This window comes from Chlorocebus sabaeus, chromosome 7, assembly GCF_047675955.1.
Source record: "Chlorocebus sabaeus isolate Y175 chromosome 7, mChlSab1.0.hap1, whole genome shotgun sequence".
Taxonomy (NCBI): Eukaryota; Metazoa; Chordata; class Mammalia; order Primates; family Cercopithecidae; genus Chlorocebus; species Chlorocebus sabaeus.
Genome location: NC_132910.1, coordinates 59,207,560 through 59,230,663, shown reverse-complemented (window position 1 = coordinate 59,230,663; position 23,104 = coordinate 59,207,560). Strand labels below are relative to the sequence as shown.

The 23,104-nt window shown below is 40.2% G+C and overlaps 1 protein-coding gene across 2 annotated transcripts in view; it reads left to right on the top strand.

Annotated features, from left to right (window-relative positions):
• The first annotated feature begins 420 nt into the window (after nucleotides 1–420).
• The window catches only part of PAPSS1 (3'-phosphoadenosine 5'-phosphosulfate synthase 1), a 104,385-nt gene continuing 81,701 nt past the window's right edge, over nucleotides 421–23,104 (top strand). The window contains exons 1-2 of one of the 2 annotated variants that reach the window (XM_007999471.3): nucleotides 421–558; nucleotides 19,494–19,608. In XM_007999471.3, the coding sequence (XP_007997662.2) occupies nucleotides 499–558; nucleotides 19,494–19,608 (175 nt within the window). In that variant the 5' untranslated portion in view covers nucleotides 421–498. Of the gene's footprint in view, nucleotides 559–8,393; nucleotides 8,516–19,493; nucleotides 19,609–23,104 lie in introns of those variants that run through there. The other variant, XM_007999473.3, reaches the window with a different exon arrangement.

Here is a 23,104-nt window from a genome sequence, read left to right as displayed (position 1 = left end):
GCGTCAGCATCCTCCCAACCAGCCTCTGCTGAGTGAGTGCCGCGCGTGGCGAGCCGCGCACTCCCCATGCCGCTCTGCTGGCTGCTGGTACTCGCTCTTAGAGCTCTGCGCTAGCTCAGAGAGAGGCTGGGAGCCGCAGAGGTGCCTGAAGTTCCACGACTGCATCCCAGGCCCCGCCCTTTCATCGGGATCTGGAAGGAGGAGCGCCGTGCGCGCTCGCGCCGCCGCGAGCGCTGAAGCTCCGCCCCCAGCTTCTACCTCCGGTTCTATCCCGGCGCTTCACCCTTCCCCGCAGACCTCTGCCCCGGACCCATTTCCGAGGCGCGCCGCATGCGCCGCGCAACCCAGGCCACGAGCACGGGCGCGTGCGCACGTCAGCGCGCGCCCGCCCCGACGCGAGGAGGCCCCGCCCTCCAGCCCCGCCCCGCTCACTGGCCTGCCTCCTTCTGCTACCCTCCCGGCGCAGAGAACCCCGGCTGCCCAGCGCGCTCCGCGGTCATGGAGATCCCCGGGAGCCTGTGCAAGAAAGTCAAGCTGAGCAATAAAGCGCAGAACTGGGTAAGTGGGGGAGGAGGGCGAGACGGCGAGGAGCGGAGAGGCTGTGGGAGCAGCTAATTACGGAGCCGCAGCCTCTCTCTCGCCTCCTCCGCATCCTTCCAGGAGCGCGGAGGTGGGTTCCGGGACCGCGGCGCCTCCGGACTGGGGCCGTGAGTGGTTGTGAGGCAGAGGGGCCCGGCGCAGGGTGGGGGTCTCGCCCTGGCTTGGCGCAGCGTGCTGTCCGGGCCACCGTTCTTGGGAAGAACGCCTCCCCTCCCCAGCGCCTGCACTCAGGTAAGACCCCCAGGAAAATCCTTCGCACGTGAGCTGGCGGCTGCTGAAATCTCCGGGCGCTGAAACCTGCGGCTGCAGAAAGTGGAGCTTCCTGCATCCCTTGGAGTGGCCTGACAGAGGAGGCGGAGGCGGGCGCCTTCGACGCGTTCTTGGTTTTTCTTGGCTTTGCCAGTGCGGTTGGCCCAGGTTTGGGTCCATCTCCATGTCTTTCCATTTCTGAGTCTCAGTGTGAAGGGAGAGACCCAACAATGTGGTCATTCATGGGTTGAGACTGCCCTGAACTGAGGTTCTTTGTGTCTCTGTGTTAAATCGGAATGTTTAACAAGTAGGAGTTTTAAAGACTCCATTCCTGGTGACAGTCAGGTGTGGGACCAGTCCTTTATAACGTTTAGTAACGACTGCCAGTTGACTTTGTAAAGTGCTGTGTCCTCATAACATTGCTTACTTCCTTAATTTCTCTGTGATGAGAAACAGCCTTATCTTCCTTTGTAAGTGTGGAGCAGGGGAGGACCCATCTTTGGAGTCTGGAAAGGAACTGGTTTTAGATTTAGATGGAAATGTAATTTCACAGTCCAATGAAATAATGAGGTTTAAATGCAATGTCTCCCAAAACGTTACTTGCCCTTGATGAATCAAAGAAAAAAAAAAAAGCAATTTCAGGCAAATGTTCTTTGGAAGTCATTAATTTACCACATCTGTTGTTATTGTTATCAAGAATTGTCTGCTGATTCCTCTCTCTTTTTATTTAACTCTATAGATGGTAAGGAGGGGAAGGAGATTTAAAAGATGAATTAGAACCGTGGAAAGAGCACTGGACTCCTGGCCTGGTCTCTCTTCCCAGCTTTGCCATTTACTGACTGTGTGATCTTGAAGAAAGTCACTACTTATTCGAACCTCAGTTGACTTAAGGGTATAATAGTATGTACTTCACGGGATTGTTCTGATGAACAAAGAAGACAGATCATGAATTTAAAAGTGCAGTGAAACCACTGCCTTGAAACTGAGACTCAGTTTCGCTTCTGTTACCTTAAGGTATTTCATGGTTAGGGAAATAAGGTTGACTAACTTGGGGTATTTACAGATAATTTCTGTTACATTGTCCATTTATTTACTCATTTATTTATTAACATTTGCCACATGGTGCGTATTCTATGTAGAGACTTGTGCTAGATATGGTGGTGAAAAATGTGGGACTTAAACTGCTTGCCTTCTGGTAGTTCATGGTCTGTGTTGGGGTTGTGACATTTGCCAACTGGTGAATATGTCTTTGTGGTCCACAGTGAGTGGCGTAAGACAGAAGTTTTATTGCAATTTAGAGGAGAGATTAGTTTCGCCTGGGCGTTTTGGGAGGGTTTATGGAGGAGCTCAGATTTCTGAGTCAGAGGGGAACTTCGTGGAGAAGTGTTGGGAATAAAAATTACTATTTTTTTACTCCAGGAACATTGACGAAACTTGTTTGACTGCTCTGGAGAGTTTTTGTTGGGAAGTGGAGGTAAGGTTGAATAGGGAGGCTGGGGCTACGTGATGCTCTTATGTTTGGCTGCAGAGAAGACTTAATTCCATGGGAGATTTTTGATGGGGCTAGAATTTTAAATTTTCTGATCCTTGTAAATTTTTTCTCTCCCTCATGAAACACCCGTCGTCTCTCCCTCTCTCATACTTAAATCAGCTTAATAGGCACAAGTGTGTAGAACCCATACACCTTTAAAATTCCTATCACAGGATAAAATTGGTAATCCAGGAAGAATGTTCTGCTGAAGAAATGTAGACCCGGTAGGACCCAGATGGGGAAGCCCTGGAGACCAGACAAGGTTATAGTAAGGTTTAAATGAATTAATAGATTTCAAGCCTGCCTGGCCCCTGAGCACTATTTATGTTCTTGTTAATTCACCCAGTGTGAGGGGCTGAAGGGCTGGGGTAAGGTGGCAGTGGAACTAGAGGAGTAGCTGCATTAAAAACATTTAAGGAAGAGTAGAGAGGACCGACTAGATATAGGAGATGAAAAAGGGAGAAATGTTAAAAGATGAACCTGAAGTTTTGGTCTGGGAAGTGGGGAGAAAGGTTGTTACCTGTGTGGAAATGGGGAAGTAGGTTGGGCATGGGGGTAAGGGTGATATTAAACACAAAGGAGAGTTTAGTGTGTGCCAGGAACGGTTTGAAATGTTTTACCTATATTAACCCATTGAGTTTTTGTTACATTTCTGAGGGTGAATATCATGAGAGACAGTGATTAAAAGCTGGACCGTGGAGCTGACTGCCTGGGCTGACATCTGGACTCCACTATTTATTAACTATGTAACTTTTGGCTGGTCGCTTAATTTCTCTGTGCCTCTGTGTGCTCATCTATAAAATGAAAATGATAGCCTCACAGAGATATTGTGACAATTAGACTTAGCTCTTACTATTATCATCCTCTATTACAATTAGTATTTCCATTTTATAGATGACAAAACTGAGGCACAGAGATGTCATGGAGCTTGTTAGTGGTGGACCCATTTTAAACCTATTGCATTTGAGGGACAGCCTTAGTAGAGATAGTTTTAGAGGAAATATGAGCCATGTATATAATTCAGCATTTACTAGGTACCACATTAAAAAGTATAAAGTAACAGGTGAAATAAATTTCAGTAATATGTTTAATCTACTATATCCCAAATACTATCATTTCAGTATGTTTTTCAATGTTAGTATAAGTTCAACACTATCATAATTAATAAAAACTTATAAAAGAATGGAGTTTCTTTTTTTTTACAGTTAGTACACATTTCACTTCATACTATCCACATTTCAAATAGTAGGGACATGTGGATAACGTAGTTACAGAAATTGAGTTGTGCTGAGGTTGGAAGTAAAGGTTTCATGGTTAAATTTGAGTTAAAGAGTATTTGGAAAATAAATGTGAGACCAAATATTAAGCTTTGGGTAATAGCTCCTGTTAAGGATTAGGTAAAGGAAATGTACTCATGGGAGACAATGGGCAAAGAGATGGGAAAATGTAGTCTTTCAGCTCTGGGAAACGGTTAGAATTACAGAAAGTTAAAGTTGTCCATATACCTGTGGGAATAGTGAAGAAAAACCAAGAAATTGACTTACTCTTGGGGCTGCCTCTTCTGTCTGATAAAGCATCAGATATAATGAATATAATTTTCTATCCAATTGAATCTTTCTCCAGTGGGACCAGTTTTCATCTGCCCTTGGGGATGTGTTAGTTGGACTGAGGGAAATTTGGGACACTCAGTTCAGGCCCAGGTGTCATTTACCCATTTTGTAGAATCATATTGGGCTGAGTCCCTTGTTGGATCTGCCTTACAGTGGAGTAGTGTGCTAAGAGAAGTTTTTGAAACCGGGCACGACATTAAGAAGCATATACAGTCTCTCTCTGGTTTGCTTTTCCATTCCCCTCTTACAGCTCCCTAAATTTCCATAGCTCCAGCCCAACTTTCCATCCATATCATACATCCTCATGGTTTTACACAAGCCTTTCCTTCTCCCTGGGATGCCTGTCACCCTTTATCAGGGGCTGAAATGTTCAGAGCCTTGGACCATTTTACCTTAACTGTGTGAAATGTGTGGCCCTCATAGATATATATATTCACTTGCTCATGGGCTGAATTGTTTGTGCTCTTCTGCATTATGTTGCATTCTCTCTGCTAATATGTATCTTGTAATCATATTTCATTATAGATGTTTTGTATCTATACCAAACTTTTCCTGATACAACAGAATTGGGGATAAGGGGCAGGATGCAAAGTAGCTCGGTAGCTCTGATATTGAAATCCTTAGATAATTCATTAGTATCTTAAAAAAGCTTAAGTAAGGGAATAAGCTCTGTATGTGGGAGGATTCAGATTACAGTTTTGTCACTTACCATCTGGGTGATCTTGGGAACATTATTTAACCCCTCCATCTCAATATCCTCGTCTGTAATGAGATAATAAAACATACCTCACAGTGAGACTAATGGTGCATACCATATGGGACTATAGTGAGGTTTAAGGAAGTTAATATATTTATAAAACTATGGTTCCTGGCACATGAGTACTATTCTTGTTCTTATTAGTTATTAGTTCATCAAATATTTAACATTTACTTTGTGCCTTTGTTCCAGGTCCTGAGGATGCAGTGGTAAAAAGACAGAGAAGGGTCCTGTTTTATGGATATTACGTTCTACCTGAGAGAGAGTTAATTAAACGAAATAAATGAATGAAGTAATTCCCCCTTTTACCTATTCTATCTTTCCCAAACAGCTTGTCTCCTTATATGTGGATCTTTTTCATAGAAGGCCAGCAGCCCCTTCTGGATTTAGCTGAACACTCAGATGATACACAAATAAAATAAGGACACAGAAGTGGAACACACAGCCAAACAAGAGGCCAATATACTTGTCCTTCAGAGGATTTGCCTGGGTGTGGTCAGGGGCAGGCATTGGTCTTTTATTTCCCCCACCCCCAGGTTTAACAGAGAATTGATCTTTCTACCCTGGCAAGATGATACTAAAAAAATTGCCTGATGAAAAGGGAAACTTAAACTTCTACCAACAACAACAATAAGACGAATGATAGTAAGGTCTAGATCTGTGTTGTCCAGTTCACGATCCACTTGTGGCAATTGAAATTTAATGAACATTAAGTAAGTAAAAAATTCCGTTTGTTAGTTGCAATAACCACATTTCAAGAGCTGCATATGTGGTTAGTGGCCACAGGAATTGGCCAGCACAGTATAGAACATTTTCATCATCTCAGGAAGCTCTGTTGGACAGTACAGATCTAGATGAAGCTTTGTGATGGCTGCCAGTTTTTTTCCTACTTATCTGTGTGTTTATGTATTAGGGTATTTTTACTCTGTTCCCAAGAATGGGTAATTTCTAGAGTCAGTGGCTACTTTGAAATTTTAGTTTTGGGCGGTTTTGCACCTTGGCTTCTGGTAACGTGTCCAGCAGTATTAGCCTCCCCTTAGCGTAGTTGCTTCTTCAGATTTGAAATGTCAGTATACTTCCCAGCCTGGGTGTGTTACATTGAATTTTGAGGAGTAGTTTTCTACTTTAGTGGTTCTCAATCATGTGAGATTTTACCAGCCCTAGGGGGCATTTGGCAGTTCTGGAGACATTTTTGGTTATTCTACTTGTGTATGGAGGGGGATAATTCTTCTAACATCTATTGGAAAAGATTTCTTAAAAAACCTAAATGTCTAAATTCTTAAATCTGAAATGCAAACGTAAAATCCAATTAAAAAATCCAATTGATGTGGCCTTTCTTCCCCCCATCAGCCTGGAAGTTGCCATTTCTTACTCTGAGATGGATCAGTTACTCATAGCATACCAATAACAAGACAGGAAAACCCCAATCCTGAATTGTTTTGAAATCAGATTAAGTAATTAGTTCAAATAAAGGGAATGACTTTTCTTTTTGGTATTCATTTAAGTGATAGTAAAGAGAATGTTCTCAGGGAGACTATTGCAGTGGCTATAGAGACATCTGCAATGGAGTTTTGCTGTAGGGGAGAGAGATTGGGCTCAGCTCCAAATACAATGAGGAAAAGTGGGAATTTATGGTGAGGGAGCGGTGTGGGGGTCAGTGGATGGAAAATTACTGAGAGAGGAAACATTAAGAATTAGGGAGTATTCTGACTGAAACAATTTAACAGGGTTCTTGCTGAAGGCAGGCAGGCCAAGGTGATCAGGCATCATCTGGGGGATGGTGCAGCTTGAAGAGTTCGGTCAGCTATCGAGGATGGGGGATTTCTGCTAAAATTTGACTCTTGAAGACATGCCCAAGGATAGGGGCCCAGTTGAAAAAGGGTTCAGAAGGAGCCTGCCTAGTTTGATCAAGGAGAGAAATCTTGCCAGTGATAATCGTTTCTGTGACATATCTTTTCCTAAAGACATAGTTAAATTTTAACTGAATAATGATGGTAGAAATACCAGACATTGTGTAGAGAAATTCAGTGTCTGTCTTTGGATGAATGCAGCCATTGCGCAGGCTGTTCTCTCTTATTGTTCTCTCTAGTTACGTTGATGCTTGCAGACCTTCCCTCTGCTTTTGTCTTTCATATATTTTTTTCTTTTTTTCTTTTTGTTTGAGACAGAGTCTTGCTCTGTTGCCAGACTAGAGTGCGGTGGTGCGACCTTGGCTCACTGTAACCTCCACCTCACTGGTTCAAGTGATTCTCCTGCCTCAGCCTCCCGAGTAGCTGGGACTACAGGTGTGTACCACCATGCCAAACTAGTTTTTGTATTTTTAGTAGAGACGAGATTTTACCATGTTGGTCAGGATGGTCTTGATCTCTTGACCTCGTGATCTGCCCGCCTCAGCCTCCGAAAGTGCTGGGATTACAGGCGTGAGTCACTGTGCCCGACCTGTCTTTCATATTAAGTGTACAATTCAGTGGTTTTTAGTATAGCCAGAGTTGTACTGCCATCACCAGAATCTAATTTTAGAATATTTACATATCCCCAAAAAGAAACCTTATTCCCATTAGTAGTCATTCCCCAGGCTCTACATTTTCTCCTAGCCCCTGACAACCAATAATGTACTTTCTGTCTCTATGGATTATGCTGTTGTGGGCTTTCCTAGAGATGAAATTATATAATCTATGGCCTTTTGTATCTGGCTTTTGTCACCTAGGATAATGTTTTCAAGCTTCATCCGTGTTACAACATGTATCAACTAGCCTTACCAGGATGGTGAAACCTCATCTCTACTAAAAATACAAAAAAAATTAGCCATGCATGGTGGCATGCGCCTGTAATCCCAGCTACTCGGGAGGCTGAGGCAGGAGAATCACTTGAACTAGGAGGTGAAGGTTGCACTGAGCTAAGATCGCGCCACTGCACTCCATCCTGGGCAACAGAGCAAGACTCCTTTTTTTTTTTTTTTTTTAAAAATAGTTCATTCAATATATGGTTGAAGAAAATCCCATTGTATGGATAATAACACATCTTTTTTTTTTTTCCCCTCCCTGAGATGGAGTCTCGCTCTGTCGCCTGGCTGGAGTGCAGTGGCACAATCTCGGCTCACTGCAGCCTTCGCATCCCTGGTTCAAGCTATTCTCCTGCCTCAGCCTTCTGGGTAGCTGGGATTAAACGTGCCACCATGCCTGGCTAATGTTTACATTTTGAGTAGAGACGGGGTTTCACAATGTTGGCCAGGATGGTCTCCATCTCCTGACCTCATGATCTACCTGCTTCCGCCTCCCAAAGTGCTGGGATTACAGGCGTGAGCCACCACGCCCGGCCACATCTTCTTTATTCATCAGTTGGTGGACATTTAGGTTGTTCCTACTTTTTGGCTTTCATGAATAAATGCTATGAACATTTGTGTATAAGTTTTTGTGGATACTTTTATGTGGTTTTAATAGTTAATTTCAACCTTTGAGGTGGACATTAGTGTATTTTGGCTCCCCAGTCTCTGAACCTCCCTTGTATGTGTGGTGAATGCCTCACTGTGTTTGTGGTAGGAGACATGGTCTGTTACAGATTAGTGATTTCTTTATTTACCTATGTGTAACTAGTTCCTTTTACAAAATGTTTTTGTTTTTGTTTTTGTTGTGTCCTGAGTGTCTAGAAAGGATCAAACAACAAATAATGAATGAACAGATAGTCCCAGGCCCATTCTGACTTCTAGGAGTGTCTTAGGGCCAAAATTCCCAGCTGAAGGTAATGGAATGGAGGGCCTTTCCATTAAAGGTACGGATATAAAAACCTATTACGTATTTAAAAGTTCTTTAATCTTTAACAGAATAGTTGGAGAGCCGTAATATGTATGCAGAGTGTATGCATGACAGATGGTAGTGATGAGATAAACATGCTAGTAACTCAGTCCTGATTCAGGAGGTCTGTAGTAGGGCCTGAGATTTGCTTCCTAACAAGCAGCCAGGCCATGCCAGTGTTGCCACACAACATATTTTGTAGTAGCAAAGTTTTAAGAGTAGCCTTTTCAAGTTGTTTTCTCAACATCCTCCAGGGTTGTAGGATCTTCACTTGCTTTTTATCATTGACTTATTAATATTTACAAGATTAATTTCAGTTATCAGTTAATTCTGTGAACTAAAGATTTTAATTATCAAGAACTCTGTGAACTAAAGATTTCTTTTCATTGTATTCTACAGTCTCTTATCCATATTGTTACTATCTCTTCAGTTTTATCCATATTGTGTCTTGGGACATAAAAGAAAAGTACCTGTTGCCATTTCAGGGATTTCTCACTGGAGTAATACACTGTTTAGCAGTTAGTTTAGGGTGGGTGGTAGGATGGATGAAAGATGTTGAAGTCCAGAATTATGCTTAGTATTTGGTATATGCTTTGTGTCTTTATAAATTTCACTTAAAAATGCACAATTCTTTATAAAATCATGAAAAATTCACAAAATCTGAAATTCTCTAAATAGCATCACAGAGAAGTTGATTTTCCTTATAGGCAAGTGGATAAAATAACAAAATGGCCATGTGGAAATTAGGATGGGTCAAAAAGGGCCACTTGTGTGGCTGACGAGGATGGAAGTTTGTAGTACGTACAGAAAATGCATACTACAAATATCAGAGGCCATGCAATGTTAGCCTAGTGACAGGATTGTTAGTCATTTAGTTCTAAATGTAGAAAGTATTAAATGGTCTTGGAAAGAATTGTTCCATTTCTGCTAGATTTAAGGTTTCCAAGTATCAGTCATCATTTCATTTGCAAGATACACAGAGAAAACAAACCATACTTTAAATGTGTTGTATCTTACATTTATGAGTACTAACTAGGAACAAAGGAGGTTGGGCATTGTGGAAAATATGGATAATTGTAACTCACCGTAAAGAACATGGCTGTGCTTTGGTCAAGGATAGGCCGAGGTAAACATCCAGAATGACTCAGTGAGTTTACAGCGCAGGTGTTTAACTCCACTTGTTATCAGTCATGTAGCCGTGCCATAAGAAGACTCATCATTTGGCTCTAAGCCACTATTGTCTGTAAAAGGTATAATTGCCCTACTGACATTGTATGGGTGCACTTGCCCCCAGAGAAGGAGAGGGAGAGCTGGAGCTGTCCATCTTTGCAGATGGATAGGAGTGAGCCAGGACACAGCTCAGCTCGCTCACACCCAGAGAGAGAGAGGGATTTAAGATGCTGACCCTGAAGGGAGAGCCGGCCGCGTAGCTGTGTGTGGGAGCTGCTGGACTAAGCAGTCGAGACAAGGCAAACAGTGTGAGAGAGCTAATGTGAGTGGGCTGCTGATGAGAGAGCTGCTGAATAAAACTGCCTTCCACCTCCCTATGCCCCTGAGTGTTCTTTCAGCTATCTGCTCATCCAGTTACTCCCTTTGGACCTCAGCATGAACTGGAACCTGACCCTAAGCAGGACACTCATAGTCCTTGACCTACTTTCCTGAGGAAGTAAAAATATGTAGGCACAAGAAGATACCTACATGTATTAATGGTACATAAATAACAAAGGAATGATATGGGCAGTAAATGTTACAGGGACTTCCTAGGTACACATACTTACACCGAGCCAGATTATATACACACACACACACACACACACATATTTATGTGTGTATATGTATATGTATATATGTGTGTATATATACGTGTGTGTATATATATATTTCTACAAAGCACCCAGACTATTAAGCAGTAAGCTTGGTTTCTCCTGTGTGTGGAAACTAGGGCACAGAAGACTCAGTATAGAAATATACTTTAAAAAAAAAAATTCCAACCCAGAGAGCCAAGAATAGAAATTTAGAGGTGAAAGGAACTCAGTCACTCTCAACCCTTAATGAGTCATTAATGTCATGTTTCCTCAGCAGAATTATGGAAAGGATTTGGCTGAAGTGGATGCAGAAGGAAGGGAAGGGGAAGTAGAAGTAGAAGTGCCGTGCGGAGTCTATAAATTCAGGCATAAGTCTACCACTTTGCAATTCTGTAACCACCCAATGTGTTCCTTTTGCCTGCTGCCCACAGGCAAATTTATCAAGACAGGGTAATTTCAGTAGAGAAAGAGTTTAATTCATGCAGAGCCAGCTGAACAGAAGACTTTTATTATTGAACAAATCAGCCTCCCTCAAAATTTGGAGGCCAGGGTTTTTTAAGGATAGTTTGGTTGTCAAGGGAATGGGTGCAGCTCATTCGTTGGGGATGTAATCATAGGAGTGTGGAAAATAGTCCTAGTGTGTTAAGTCCGCTTCTGGGTGGGAGCACACAGGTGGTTGGTAGGTCCAGGTGGAGCCATTGGTAGTCAGAAATGCAAAAACCTGAAAAGACATCTCAAAAGGCCAATCTTAGATTCTACAGTAGTGATGTTATCTGCAGGAGTAACTGGGGAAGTTGAAAATCTTGTGACTTCTGAAACAGTGACTGGTAATCATTTATGTTTACACCTTAGGAGAATTCAGGCTCCTCTCATCTCCTAACCTGGTGGTCTTTTATTAGCTTTAAAAGATGGTTTACTTTTGGGGAAGTACTATTATCATTTAAACTAAAAACTAAATTTCTCCCAAAGTTAGCTTGGCCCAAACCCAGCAATACCTAAGGGCAGTTTGGAGGTTCAAGGCAAGATGGGGGTTAATTAGATCAGGTCTTTTTCACTGTTACAATTTTCTCACAATTTTTCAAAGGCTGTTTCAATTCCGGTAGTTTTATAAAAGTGCTGTTTGATTTACTCTGAAAAACTGGAAGGTAGGACAATGTGGCAATTTTTTAAAGTTTATTTTTTAATATGAAAAATACCGTTAAAAACTTTAGCCAAATTAAATTTAAAAGAGTTTGAGCAAAGAATGATTTGTGAATTAGGCAGCCTCCTGAGTTGGTGCGGCTGCATGGTGGAAGATTTATGGACAGAAGGAGGAAAGTGGTGTACAGAAAATGGAAGTGAGGCCCAGAAACAACTGGATTGGTTATAGCTCAGCATTTGGCTTATTTGAACATGCTTTGAACAGTTGGCCACATTTGATTGGCCAAAACTCAGTGATTGGCGCAAGTGTGGCTACAGTCTGTTTATTGTCTCCAGCTAGGTTACAGTTTACTACATATGGAGAAACCTTTGGGCTGAACTTAAAATATGTAAAGAGGAAGCGTTAGCTTTAACTTGATTTAACAATATCAAACATACATAAACAAAAAAATCTCCTTATATCCAGAGTACTACATTTGCTGCCAGAATCTTTTTAAATGTAGGAGGCAAGAAACTGAGGGAGCATTCTTTTTAGAGATTAAAACAGACGGTCTCTACTTATCCTGTCTGTATTTTTTTCTCAGCCATATTCTCAGCAGTTTATAGTTTGACAGATAATTTTTATGCATTCTAGCTTGATTTGATAAGAAAAGCAGAAGATATTTTACAGGACCAAAATCAATTAAAATTCATTAGATACATGTTTCTTCTTGTCTGAAGAGCAAAGTAACTTGGAAAAATCCTCAAACAAAACGACCAAACCAAACAAGTTCTACCAGTATAGGCAGCAAAATGTATATAGCACCTTCCTCAATTCTTTTTTAGCAGAGACCTTAACTCCCTTTTTCTCCTTAGCCAGTATTGATGGGAGCTAAAACTAAAGAGGTGCCACTGCTTCTCAAGATATACAAATGTCTACTTCTGAAGCCCTTTTTTTTTAAGTTCTTGGAAGTGTAGAACTGGTAAGTTGTATTTGCTTCATCAGTTTATTGAAAAGAAATGAATCTAGAGACTCATATTACAGTTTTTTGTAAGCGATTATTAAATATTATTTAATAAATATTAAATATTAATTTTTAAAGCGATATTAAATAAATATGTAAAAGTATTTATTGGAAATAAAGTATTAATAATTATATAAATTATTATTGTTAATGAGATGAGTAGATGGAAAGGGGTGCAGCTTTTGTGGCATACCTATTGAAAGAATTGTCAAATTATCCCTTTGGTCCCAGAGGATTTTTTAGGCACTGGTAATGATAATAAGATTCAGATGTGTGGGAGATGGCATTCCTACTGTACAGGATTGTGAAGGGGAAGATAGGAAAAGAGATCCTTAATCTCATGGAAGTTGAAGATTTGGATAGAAATTTAATTCCTTAAAAATCAAATCTGTGTTTTGGTGGAGGTCAGCAAAATGATAGAATGGGACTTCCCAGTGCTTGTCTTCCCAAATAAACATTAATTGAACAACTATTCTTGCACAAAAATACCTTAATAAGAGCTAAGGAAGCCAGGTGAGAGATGACAGCACCTGCATGTAGCAGAGAAATCAGAAAAAACACATTGAAGAGAGTAGAAAGAACAGTTTTACATGATCTATATCACTGCCCCCAGCCTGTCACGTGAGGCAGCACAATGTGGAGAAAGACACCCTTTGCTTAGAGGAGGGAGAGGGCAGTGAGCATAAGATTTTGTCTCAGAACCCAACACCAGGCCCACCCCAGTGAAACCCAGTGCCAGGCAGGTCCCCACAACCCCAGACTCCAGGCTTCTACCCATGGATTGAGCCTCCAAGCCTATGCTGGTACTAAGCAGGATTCTGCAGCCCCAGGTTCCAGCTCCTCCGACCCCCACCACCAGGCCAGACCCAATTGACTCAAGTTTTAGACTTGTCCTAGGGCCAGGCTGGCCCCAGTGTCCCTGGGGTCAGAGCTCCCTTTAGTACCAGGTTGGCTCCCACAGGTAGGCACCTGTGGATACAGGCTCCAAGCTGTCCCAGCTTCAGGCCTTCTCCAGGTTTCAGACCAGCTGAGAGCCAGGTTGGCCCACACAGCCCTGGGTGTCAGGTCTGCCCCAATACAAGGCCATTCCCTGTGGCCCCACCCTCCAGGCCAGCTACTGCAACCCCATACTTCAGAGACCCAGGGTTTCAGTACCATCCCAATACATCTCAGCACTGGACCAGCCCCCTTCGACCCAGGCTGTAGGGCCATTTCTGTGGACCCAGGTTCCAGGCCAGCACCCACATGCCGAGCATCTAGGCCAGCCCCCATGGCTCCAGAGCAGGTCCTATGATTCTAGGTAGGCGTCAGACCAACCCCTGTAGACCTAGGCCTCCACATCTGCTCCAGCACCAGCTGAGCTCTGCCTACCTGCTGACCCAGATACCAGGCCAGCCTCCCAAAGGACTCCAGCAGCAAGCCTGCCTGTGCACCATGCCAGATGGCCTCCCCAAATTCTCTGGACAGGCTGACTGGTGAAGTGCTTCCCAGATGAAGCTAGGCTACAAAGACTGGAATAAGTTCCTATCTCTTCATTGTACATATATTGGTATAAGACAATAAGAAATGTGAAAAAACAAGGACACTTAATACTACCAAAAGTATCACTGACCTTTCAGTGGCTGACTCAAAAGAAATGGAGATACATGAACTGCCTGAAAAAGAATTAAAAAATAATTGTTTAAGGAAGCTCAGCAAACCTCAATAAAATAGAAATAATTCAATGTACTCTGGAAAACAGTAGATGAGCAACGTGAGAAATTTAACAGATTGAAATTATTTAAAAAATAAAAAATTATAAAGCTGAAAAATGTAATGAATAAAATGAAAAATGCAATAGAGAGCATCCATAGAAGAACTGATCAAGCAAAGTAATCTGTACTTGAAGACAGATTTCTTACATAGAGGAGGAAAAAGAAGAATTAAAAGTAATGGAGAAAGCTTACAGGATTTATAGGACAGTATCAAAAGTACAAAAAGTCGAGGTATAGGAGTTCAAGGAGAAGAGAAAGACAAAGGGTTACAAAGCTTATTTAAATAAATAACAACAGAAAACTTTCCAAATCTGGGGAAAGGTATAAATAAGTACAGGAAGATCAAAAGTTCTAATCAGATTCAATCCAAACAAGACTATATCAGGACATATGGTTAAACTGTCAAAAATAAAAGAGGATTCTGAAAGCAGCTAGAGAAAAGCAAATCACATATAAGGGAGTTCCAAAAATGCTAGCAGCAGACTTTTCAGCAGAAACTTTATAGTCCAGGAGAGAGTGGGGTGACATGTTCAAAGTGTTGAAGGAAAAAAACCCGGTCAACCAAGAATACTGTATTCAACAATGCTGTAATTCACAAAGAGAAACATAAAGACTTGCCCAGACAGCGCTAAGGGAGTTCATCACTACCAGACATGTCTCAAAAGAAACGTTAAAGGAAGTTCTCCAAGCTGAAATAAAAGGATGCTAATTAGTAACAAGAAAGTATAAAACTCACTGTTAAAAGTAAATCCACAGTCAAGTTCGGAATTAATACTGTAATTGTCGTGTCAATAATTTGTATCTCTAGTGTGAACATTAAAAGACTATTAACAATAGTGACAATAATTTGTTAAGGGATGTCTTCACTGTCGAGTTCTATCAAATGTTTAAAGAAGGATTAATGCCAATCTGTATTAGTCTGTTTTCACACTGCTATAAAGAACTCCCTGAGACTGGGTAAATTATAAAGAAAACAGGTTTAATTGACTCACAGTTCTGCATGGCTGGGGAGGCCCCAGGAAACTTACAAACATGGCAGAAGGTGAAGAGGAAGCAGGGCACATCTTACATGGTGGCAGGAGAGAGAGAACAAGGGCGGAAGTGCCACACTTTTGAACTATCAAATCTTGTGAGAACTCACTATCATGAGAGCAGCATGGGAGGAAGCGCCCCCATGATCCAATCACCACCTACAATGTTGCTCCCTCCACACATGGAGATTACAGTCTGAGATGAGATTTGTGTGGGGAGACATAGCCAAACCATATCACCATTTTTTCTTAAACTCTTCCAAAAAACTGAAGAGGAAATACTTCCAAATTTATTTTATGAGGCCAACATTACCCTGATATCAAAGCCACAAAAGGACACTAGAAGAAAAGAAAATCACAGGCCAATGTCCCTGATGAACATAGATGCGGAAATCCTGAACACATAGTAGCAAACTGAATTATATGGCACATTAAAGGATCATTCCTTGTTACCAAGTGGGATTTATTTCAGGGATGCAAGGATGGTTCAACATAGGCAATTTTTTTTTTTTTTTTGAGATGGAGTTTTGCTCTTGTCACCCAGGCTGGAGTGCAATGGCATGATCTTGGCTCGCTGCACCCTCCACCTCCTGGGTTCAAGCAATTCTCCTGCCTCAGCCTTCTGAGTAGCTGGGACTACAGGCGCATGCCACCATGCCCGGCTAAATTTTGTATTTTTAGTAGAGATGGGGTTTCTCCACATTGACCTGGCTGGTCTCAAACTCCTGACCTCAGGTGATCCACCTGCCTCAGCCTCCAAAGTGCTGGGATTAGTGGTGTGAGCCACCATGCCTGGCTAACATATGCAAATTAATAAAGGTGATGCACCACACTAACAGAATGTAGAGCGACAAACCTATGATCATCTCAATAGATGCAGAAAAATTGTTTGAAAGAATTCATTAACCTCTTATGATAAAAACTCAACAAATTAGGAAAAGAAGGAATGTACTTCAGTGCAGTAAGGACTATATATTTCAAGCCCACAACTGACATCATACTCAATGGAAAAACAAAAAGTCGAAAGCTTTCCCTCTAAGATCAGGAACACAACAAGGGTGCTCACTCTTACCACTTCTATTCAGCATAGTACTGGAGGTCCTAGACAGAGCACTTAGACAAGAGAAATAAATAAAAGGCATCCAAATGGGAGAAGTAGAAGTTAAATTGCTCCTGTTTGCAAATGACATGGTTTTAAATATGTGGAAAACCCTAAAGATTTCACCAAAAGACTGTTAGAGTAAATAAATTCAGTGAAGACGCAGAATACAAAGTCAACATTAGAAAACCAGTAGTGTTTTTATATACTAACAATGAAGTACCTATAAAATAAAGAAAACAATCTCATTTATAGTAGCTACCAGAAAAATAAAATACTTGGGAATACATTTAACCAAGGAAGTAAGATACCTGTATACTGAAAACTGTAAAACATTGATGAAAAAAATTGAAGACAGAAATAAATGGAAACACTATATGTGTTCATGGATTGAAAGAATTAATATTGTTGAAATGTCCATACTACTTAAAGGGATCTACAGATTCAATGCAATCCCTATAAAAAGTCCAAGGATTCTTCACAGAAATAGAAAAAGCAATTCTAAAATTTATATGGAAAGCAATTGTAAAAATCTATATGGAACAAAAGATCCTAGAGAACCAAAGCAATTCAGCAAAAATAACAAAGTGGGAGGCATTATTACATTACTTGACTTTAAAACATACTCTGAAGCGGTAGTAATCAAAACAGCATGATACAGTCGTAAAAACAGACATATAAACCATAGAACAGAGCAGAAAGCCCAGATACAAATATATGGATTTATATTTAATTGATTTTTGGCAAAGGTGCCAAGGATACATGATGGGGAGAGGACAGTCTCCAATAAATGGTGTTGGGAAAACTGGATATCTGCATGAAGAAGAATGAAGTTAGACCCTTATCTCACCTCATATTAAAAAAAAAAAACTCAAAGTGAATTAAAGCTTTACATGTAAGACCAGAAACTCTAAAATTGCTAGAGAAAAGTAGGGAAAAAGTTTTATGACACTAGTTTAGGCAGTGATTTTTTTTTTTTTTTTTTTGGATATGACTCCAAAAGTACAGGCAACAAACATGAAAATAGACAGATGGGAGTACGTCAAACTAAAAATCAGCTGTACAGCAAAGGAAGCAATCAACAGAGTGAAGAGACAACCTACAGAATGGGAGAATATATTTCCAAACCATACATCTGATGAGGGGTTAATATCCAGAATAGGAAGCCAAACAACTCAATGGCAAGAAAACAATGCAATTAAAAAATGGGCAAAGGATCTGAATAGACATTCCTATAAAGAAAATAGACAAATAGCCAACATGTATATGAAAAAAGGCTCACCTTCTCTAATCATCGGCTCAACTTCTCTAATCGGAAGTGCAATTAAAACCACAATGAACTACCACCTCACACCTGTTAGAATGGCTATTATAAAAAAGACAAAAGTGTTGGTGAGGATGTGAGAAAAGAAAATCCTAGTATGCTGTTGCAGGAATATTAGTATAGCCATTATGGAAATCAATATGGAGGTTCCTAAAAAAATTAGAAGTAGAACTACCATATGATCCAGCAATCCCAGTACTAGGTATATAATGAAAGGATGTGAAATCAGTATGTGGAATGGATATTTGCATTTTCATGTTAATTGCAAATTGCAGCACTATTTGCCATAGTCAAGATATGAAATCAGCCTAAGTGCTCATCAGTTGGTAAATGGATAAAAAAAGTGGTATATTTACACAGTGGGATACTATTCAGTCTTGAAAATGATAAAAATCCTTTTGTTTGTCACTACATGGATGACAAAATATTAAGTGAAATAAGCCAGGCACAGAAAGAGAAATACCATATGATCTCACTTACATGTGGAATCTGAAAAAGTTGAACCTGTAGAAGTAGAGAGTGAATGGTGTTTATCAGGGACTGTGAGGTTTGGGGTGGAGTGGGGGTCGAGGAGGATGGTTGGAGGAGATGTTGATTAGAGGGTACAAAATTTTATTTAGATACAAGGAATAAGTTTGAAAGATCTATTGTATAACATGGTAATGATAATAACAATGTATTTCTGAAAATGCTGCTATGTACATGTATGTACAAGTTCTATGTGGTCATATGTTTTCATTTCTTGTGAGTATAATGTAGGTGTGGGATTGTTTGGTCATATGATAACTCTATATTGAGCATTTTGAGGGACTGTCATTTTCTAAAATGACTGTACTGTTTTAAACCAATGTATGAGGATTCCAATATTTCCATATCCTCACCGGTACTTGTTATTATCTGTCTTTATTACAGCTATCCTAATGGGTGTGAAGTGGTATCTTATTGTGGTTTTGGTTTGCATTTCCCTGGTGGCTAATGATGTTGAATATTATTTAAATAATGTGGCTTATTGACCATTTGTATATCTTCTTTGGAGGAAAGCCTGTTCAGGTACTTTGAGGCCTATGTAATTTTATGCTTTTTTTTTTTTTTTTTTTTAAAGCAGCTTTGGGAGAACATGAAGTTAAAACCAGTGCATTCTACTTTATTCATGTCAGAAGTAGCTATCTCATGATACCCATAGGCATCTCTCACACTTTCTTTGGGAGTCTACTCAAATATCACCTTCTTAGCATTTCTTGATCATCCTCTCTAAAGAGGCACTCTTTCCCCATCTCTGTTTGCTTCTTTACCCTATTTTATTTTTCTGCAGTGCACTTACTACTCTCTGATGTTGTAATTAAGTTTTATTGGTTTACGTTGTTCCCCAGTGGGATGTAGGCTAATTGAGGATAGTGGTCTTGTTTTGCTCACTTGGCATACTAGTAGGGCCTCAGTAGATACTGTCTGAATGGATGAGTGAATAAATGAATGTGTGAAAAGACTAGGCTCTGGAGTCTGCCACTCACTAGTTTTGGAATCTCGAGCAAGTTATTTACCATTTCTCGGATTTAAAATCTTCATCTGTGAAACCTTAGTAGTAAGAGTACTTATGTCATTGGGTTGCTGTGAGGATTAAATCGGTTAGCATGTGTAAAGCAGTAAACACCATGCCAGTACTCTAAGGAAAAAAAAAAACTGTTTTATATTTTTCTTTGCTTTTGGCATGTTACATGGAGTTTTGTGTGTTTGCGAGGAATATGTGTTTGCCTTTTAAAGGACTCATGTAAACTAGAATTTTTTTTTCTTTTTTTTCTAGGGAATGCAGAGAGCAACCAACGTCACCTACCAAGCCCATCATGTCAGCAGGAACAAGAGAGGTCAGGTGGTGGGGACCAGAGGTGGCTTTCGTGGTTGCACAGTTTGGCTAACAGGTATGGTCAAGAGAGATAAAGCAATTTATTTTAAAAATAGTGCATATAGGTAACCTTGGACTAGGCATAGGCAAAATTTTGAGCTCTGTTCTTGTATTTGGAGCATCATGACGTATAACTGACATAGTTGCTTAATAACATTTCTTGTAATTTTTTTTGTTCTTTTATAGGATTGCTGTTAAATAAAAGTAAAAACCACAATGCACCTTAAAACTACTTTTTCATAGATACTACATTACATTCTACACACTTCTGAGTGCAAATAAGATCCACATTCTGCTCTAAGAAGCTAACAGTGAAAACCGTATACATCTTAGTTTATTTTATGCTGTTATAACAGAATACCAGAGACTGGGTAATTTATATGAATAGAAATTTATTTCTGATAGTTCTGGAGGCTGAGAAGTCCAAGATTGAGGGACTAGCATCTGGCGAGGGCCTTCTTGCTATGTCTGTAATATGGCAGAAGGAGTCACATGGTGAGAAAGAGCAAAAGATTGAATTCACAGCCTCAATCCCTTTTATAGATGGATTATTCCATTAATGAGGGTGGAGCCCTCATGACTTAAACACCTCCATTAGACCGCATCATTCAACACTGTTGCATTGAGGATTAAGTTTCCAACACATGAACTCTGAGAGACACATTCAAACCATAGCATGGTATAACCAGAAAAAATGAGTGGTAAGAATTTTCACAAAGTGAATTTCTATTATTCAGCTTTTGTTTGGCCTTTGATTGTTTCTATTGTGTTGGTTTCCATAGAGTCTGTCCTTTGGTCTAGTCATAGCAGGCTGGTGAGTGACTGAATTGATACAGATTTTGAAGTAGCTTTAAAAATGATGGATGCTTTCACTTCTATGAATTATATTTAAAATTTTGATACATTTTGCCACATTGCCCACTAAAACTTTATCCCAATTTACTCTCCTACCAGCAGTATGGGGGGGTGTTTATTTCACAGTGTCTTTGTCAACAGTGGTTGTTACCAGTTCTTAAAAATTTGTACTGATTGGCAAAAAAGTTACTGTTTTTTTAATCATGTTTCATTTTTAGACAGGTCTGTTCGTTTTTGTATGAAAGCAGATACACTCTCACATTCTTCCCATTTCTTCATTCTTAATTCCAGACAGTTGTTAAATTGTTACATTTTTATTGCCAAGGTTTATAGTACTTAATGGGTCAGTAGTTGGTAGCTCACCATCGGTTCTTTTACTATGACATGTTCACTTACAAGCTCTTTATTTGAATGGTCTTGTCTGTATTTCCTTGTTAAATAATTTTTGCAAGGTGGCCTTCCATTAGGTTCGGAACTCCTGGAGGTTTTATGTTTGAGAAAGTCTGACTATCTTTTATGCCAACTTGGCTGGGTAAAATATATATTTGGTTCATACTTTCTTGGTCTTGGAATTTTAAAAACAGTACTCTGTTGTCTTCTGGCATTAAATGTTTTTGAAGAAGTGTGAGTCTAATAAGCTTTTTCTTTTTAGGAGCTTTCCTTTTTTCATCTGGATGACTAAGGAATTATTTATTTCCCTGTAAAAATACAGGGAAATAGAGGCTTTTGTCTTTGTCAATTAGGTCCTTATCTGCAGTTGATTTTTGTGTATAGTGTGAGGTACAGATTCATTTTCGTTTTTTTCCATGTGACTGATCACTTGTCCCAAGAACATAGATTGATGAGGGTATCTTTTTTCTCTAATCTGCAGTCACTGCTCTGTTATCAGGTCTCCACTTATGTGTGGGCCCTCTGCTCTGTCCCACTGATATATTTGTCTCTTCCACTGTTAATGCCACATTTCTTAGTTACTATATTTTTATAAATCTTGAAAGACAGTGGAGTAAGTCCTCTTACCTTGTTCTTTATCAGCAGTGTTGCCTTTTTTTTTCATTGTGACTTCCTTTTTTTTTTTTTTTTCCTGGCTGTTAGTGTTGTGTGAATCTTGTAATAGATTTAACCAATTCCCCAGAACTCTGTTGTTATTTAGTTTGGGATTGCATTGTATCTAAGGTTAGTTTTTGGGGAAAATTGATCTTTAGAATATTGGGTACTCTTTTTCTTAAACATAGTATTTTCCATTTATTTCATCACTAATGATACTTATAAATAAAGCTTATCTGATTTTTTGGTACTTACTCTATGGTCTACTATGTAATAAGTTTTCAGTCATCACCTTGCCCTGACCCTATGCCTTCCTCAATTGGGACAGGATGGCTACAGTTGGCTGGAGTTGGTATTTCCCTTCCCCCAGGTCAGTTAGTTTCCAATAAAACCTCAGCAGTTTAGGCTTTGGTTAAATAGTTTCTCCTGAGTTCAGTCCTTGTTAAAAAAAATCTGGTGCTCTGGTATATTTCAGAATGGAAGCACTTGGGGATTTTTCTTCAGTACTTACTGTGAGAACCTGATTGAGCTCCTGGTGGTGAAACTCTCAATGTTGTGGCGACCTCCCTGTAACTAGGTTCCTTTGAAATTTTTAACTCTCAGACTTGTCCACACTGAGCCTTAATTCATTCATCAATTACAGTTTAGGGTTTTCTGTGTGACCCTGGTTCCCACAGCACTTTTCCCCACAGTGAGTCTCTCCTCCAGTCAATCGTCACTCCCTGCATTTGCCTGTCTCCCCATTCATGGGGGCAGCGCTTTGCCCCTTGTCCTCCCCTCACTGACGGATCCAAGAAGAGTTATTCTGTTCAGGTTTTTACTTGTTCGGATGTAATGGTGACTTTCAAGCTCCTCCCATGTGGACCTGGAAAACTTGTAGTTTTCATAAACGTGTATTTGAAAAGAATATGTATTCCCCTGTTGTATGCAGTATTCTGTATAATAGATTAAACTTGTCAGTTTTGGTGTCAAGTCTTCTGTAGCCTTCATATGTATATGTTTTTTGATAATGATGTTGGACATGGAAGTCAAGATTTGTTTTTTTCTTGCAATTCAGATGCTTAACCTGGATCTGCCCAAGGTATTGAGTGATTTTTGTATACTGTTTTGCTAGACATGGTTCACTTTTTATCAGATTTTATTTTAGGGAAATTTTGTTGTTTTGTGTTTCTACATTGGTTGGTATGTTAACTTCCCAGGGCTCTCATAACAAATTAACCACAAAATGGGAGGGAGAAATTTATTCTCCCACAGTTCTGGAGGCTAGAAGTTTGAAATTAAGTTTGTGGTGAGGTTGATTCCTCTGGTAAGTGCTGAGGGAGAATCTGTTCTGTTCCCCTCTTAGCTTCTGCTGGTGGCTGGCAGTCCTTGGTGTGTGGACGGATCACTCCAATCTCTGCTTTTGTCTTATAGCCTTGTAATAACACCAGCTGTTGGATTTAGGGTCCACCCTAATCCAGTATGACCTTCTCTTAATTTAACTTTGATTGTGTTTGTAAAGACTCTATTTTCAGATAAGGTCACCTTCTGAGGTTCTGGGTGGACACGAATATTTGGGGAACAGTATTCAACCCAGTAGAACTGGTTTCTATTCTTCAGGTATACCAGTTATC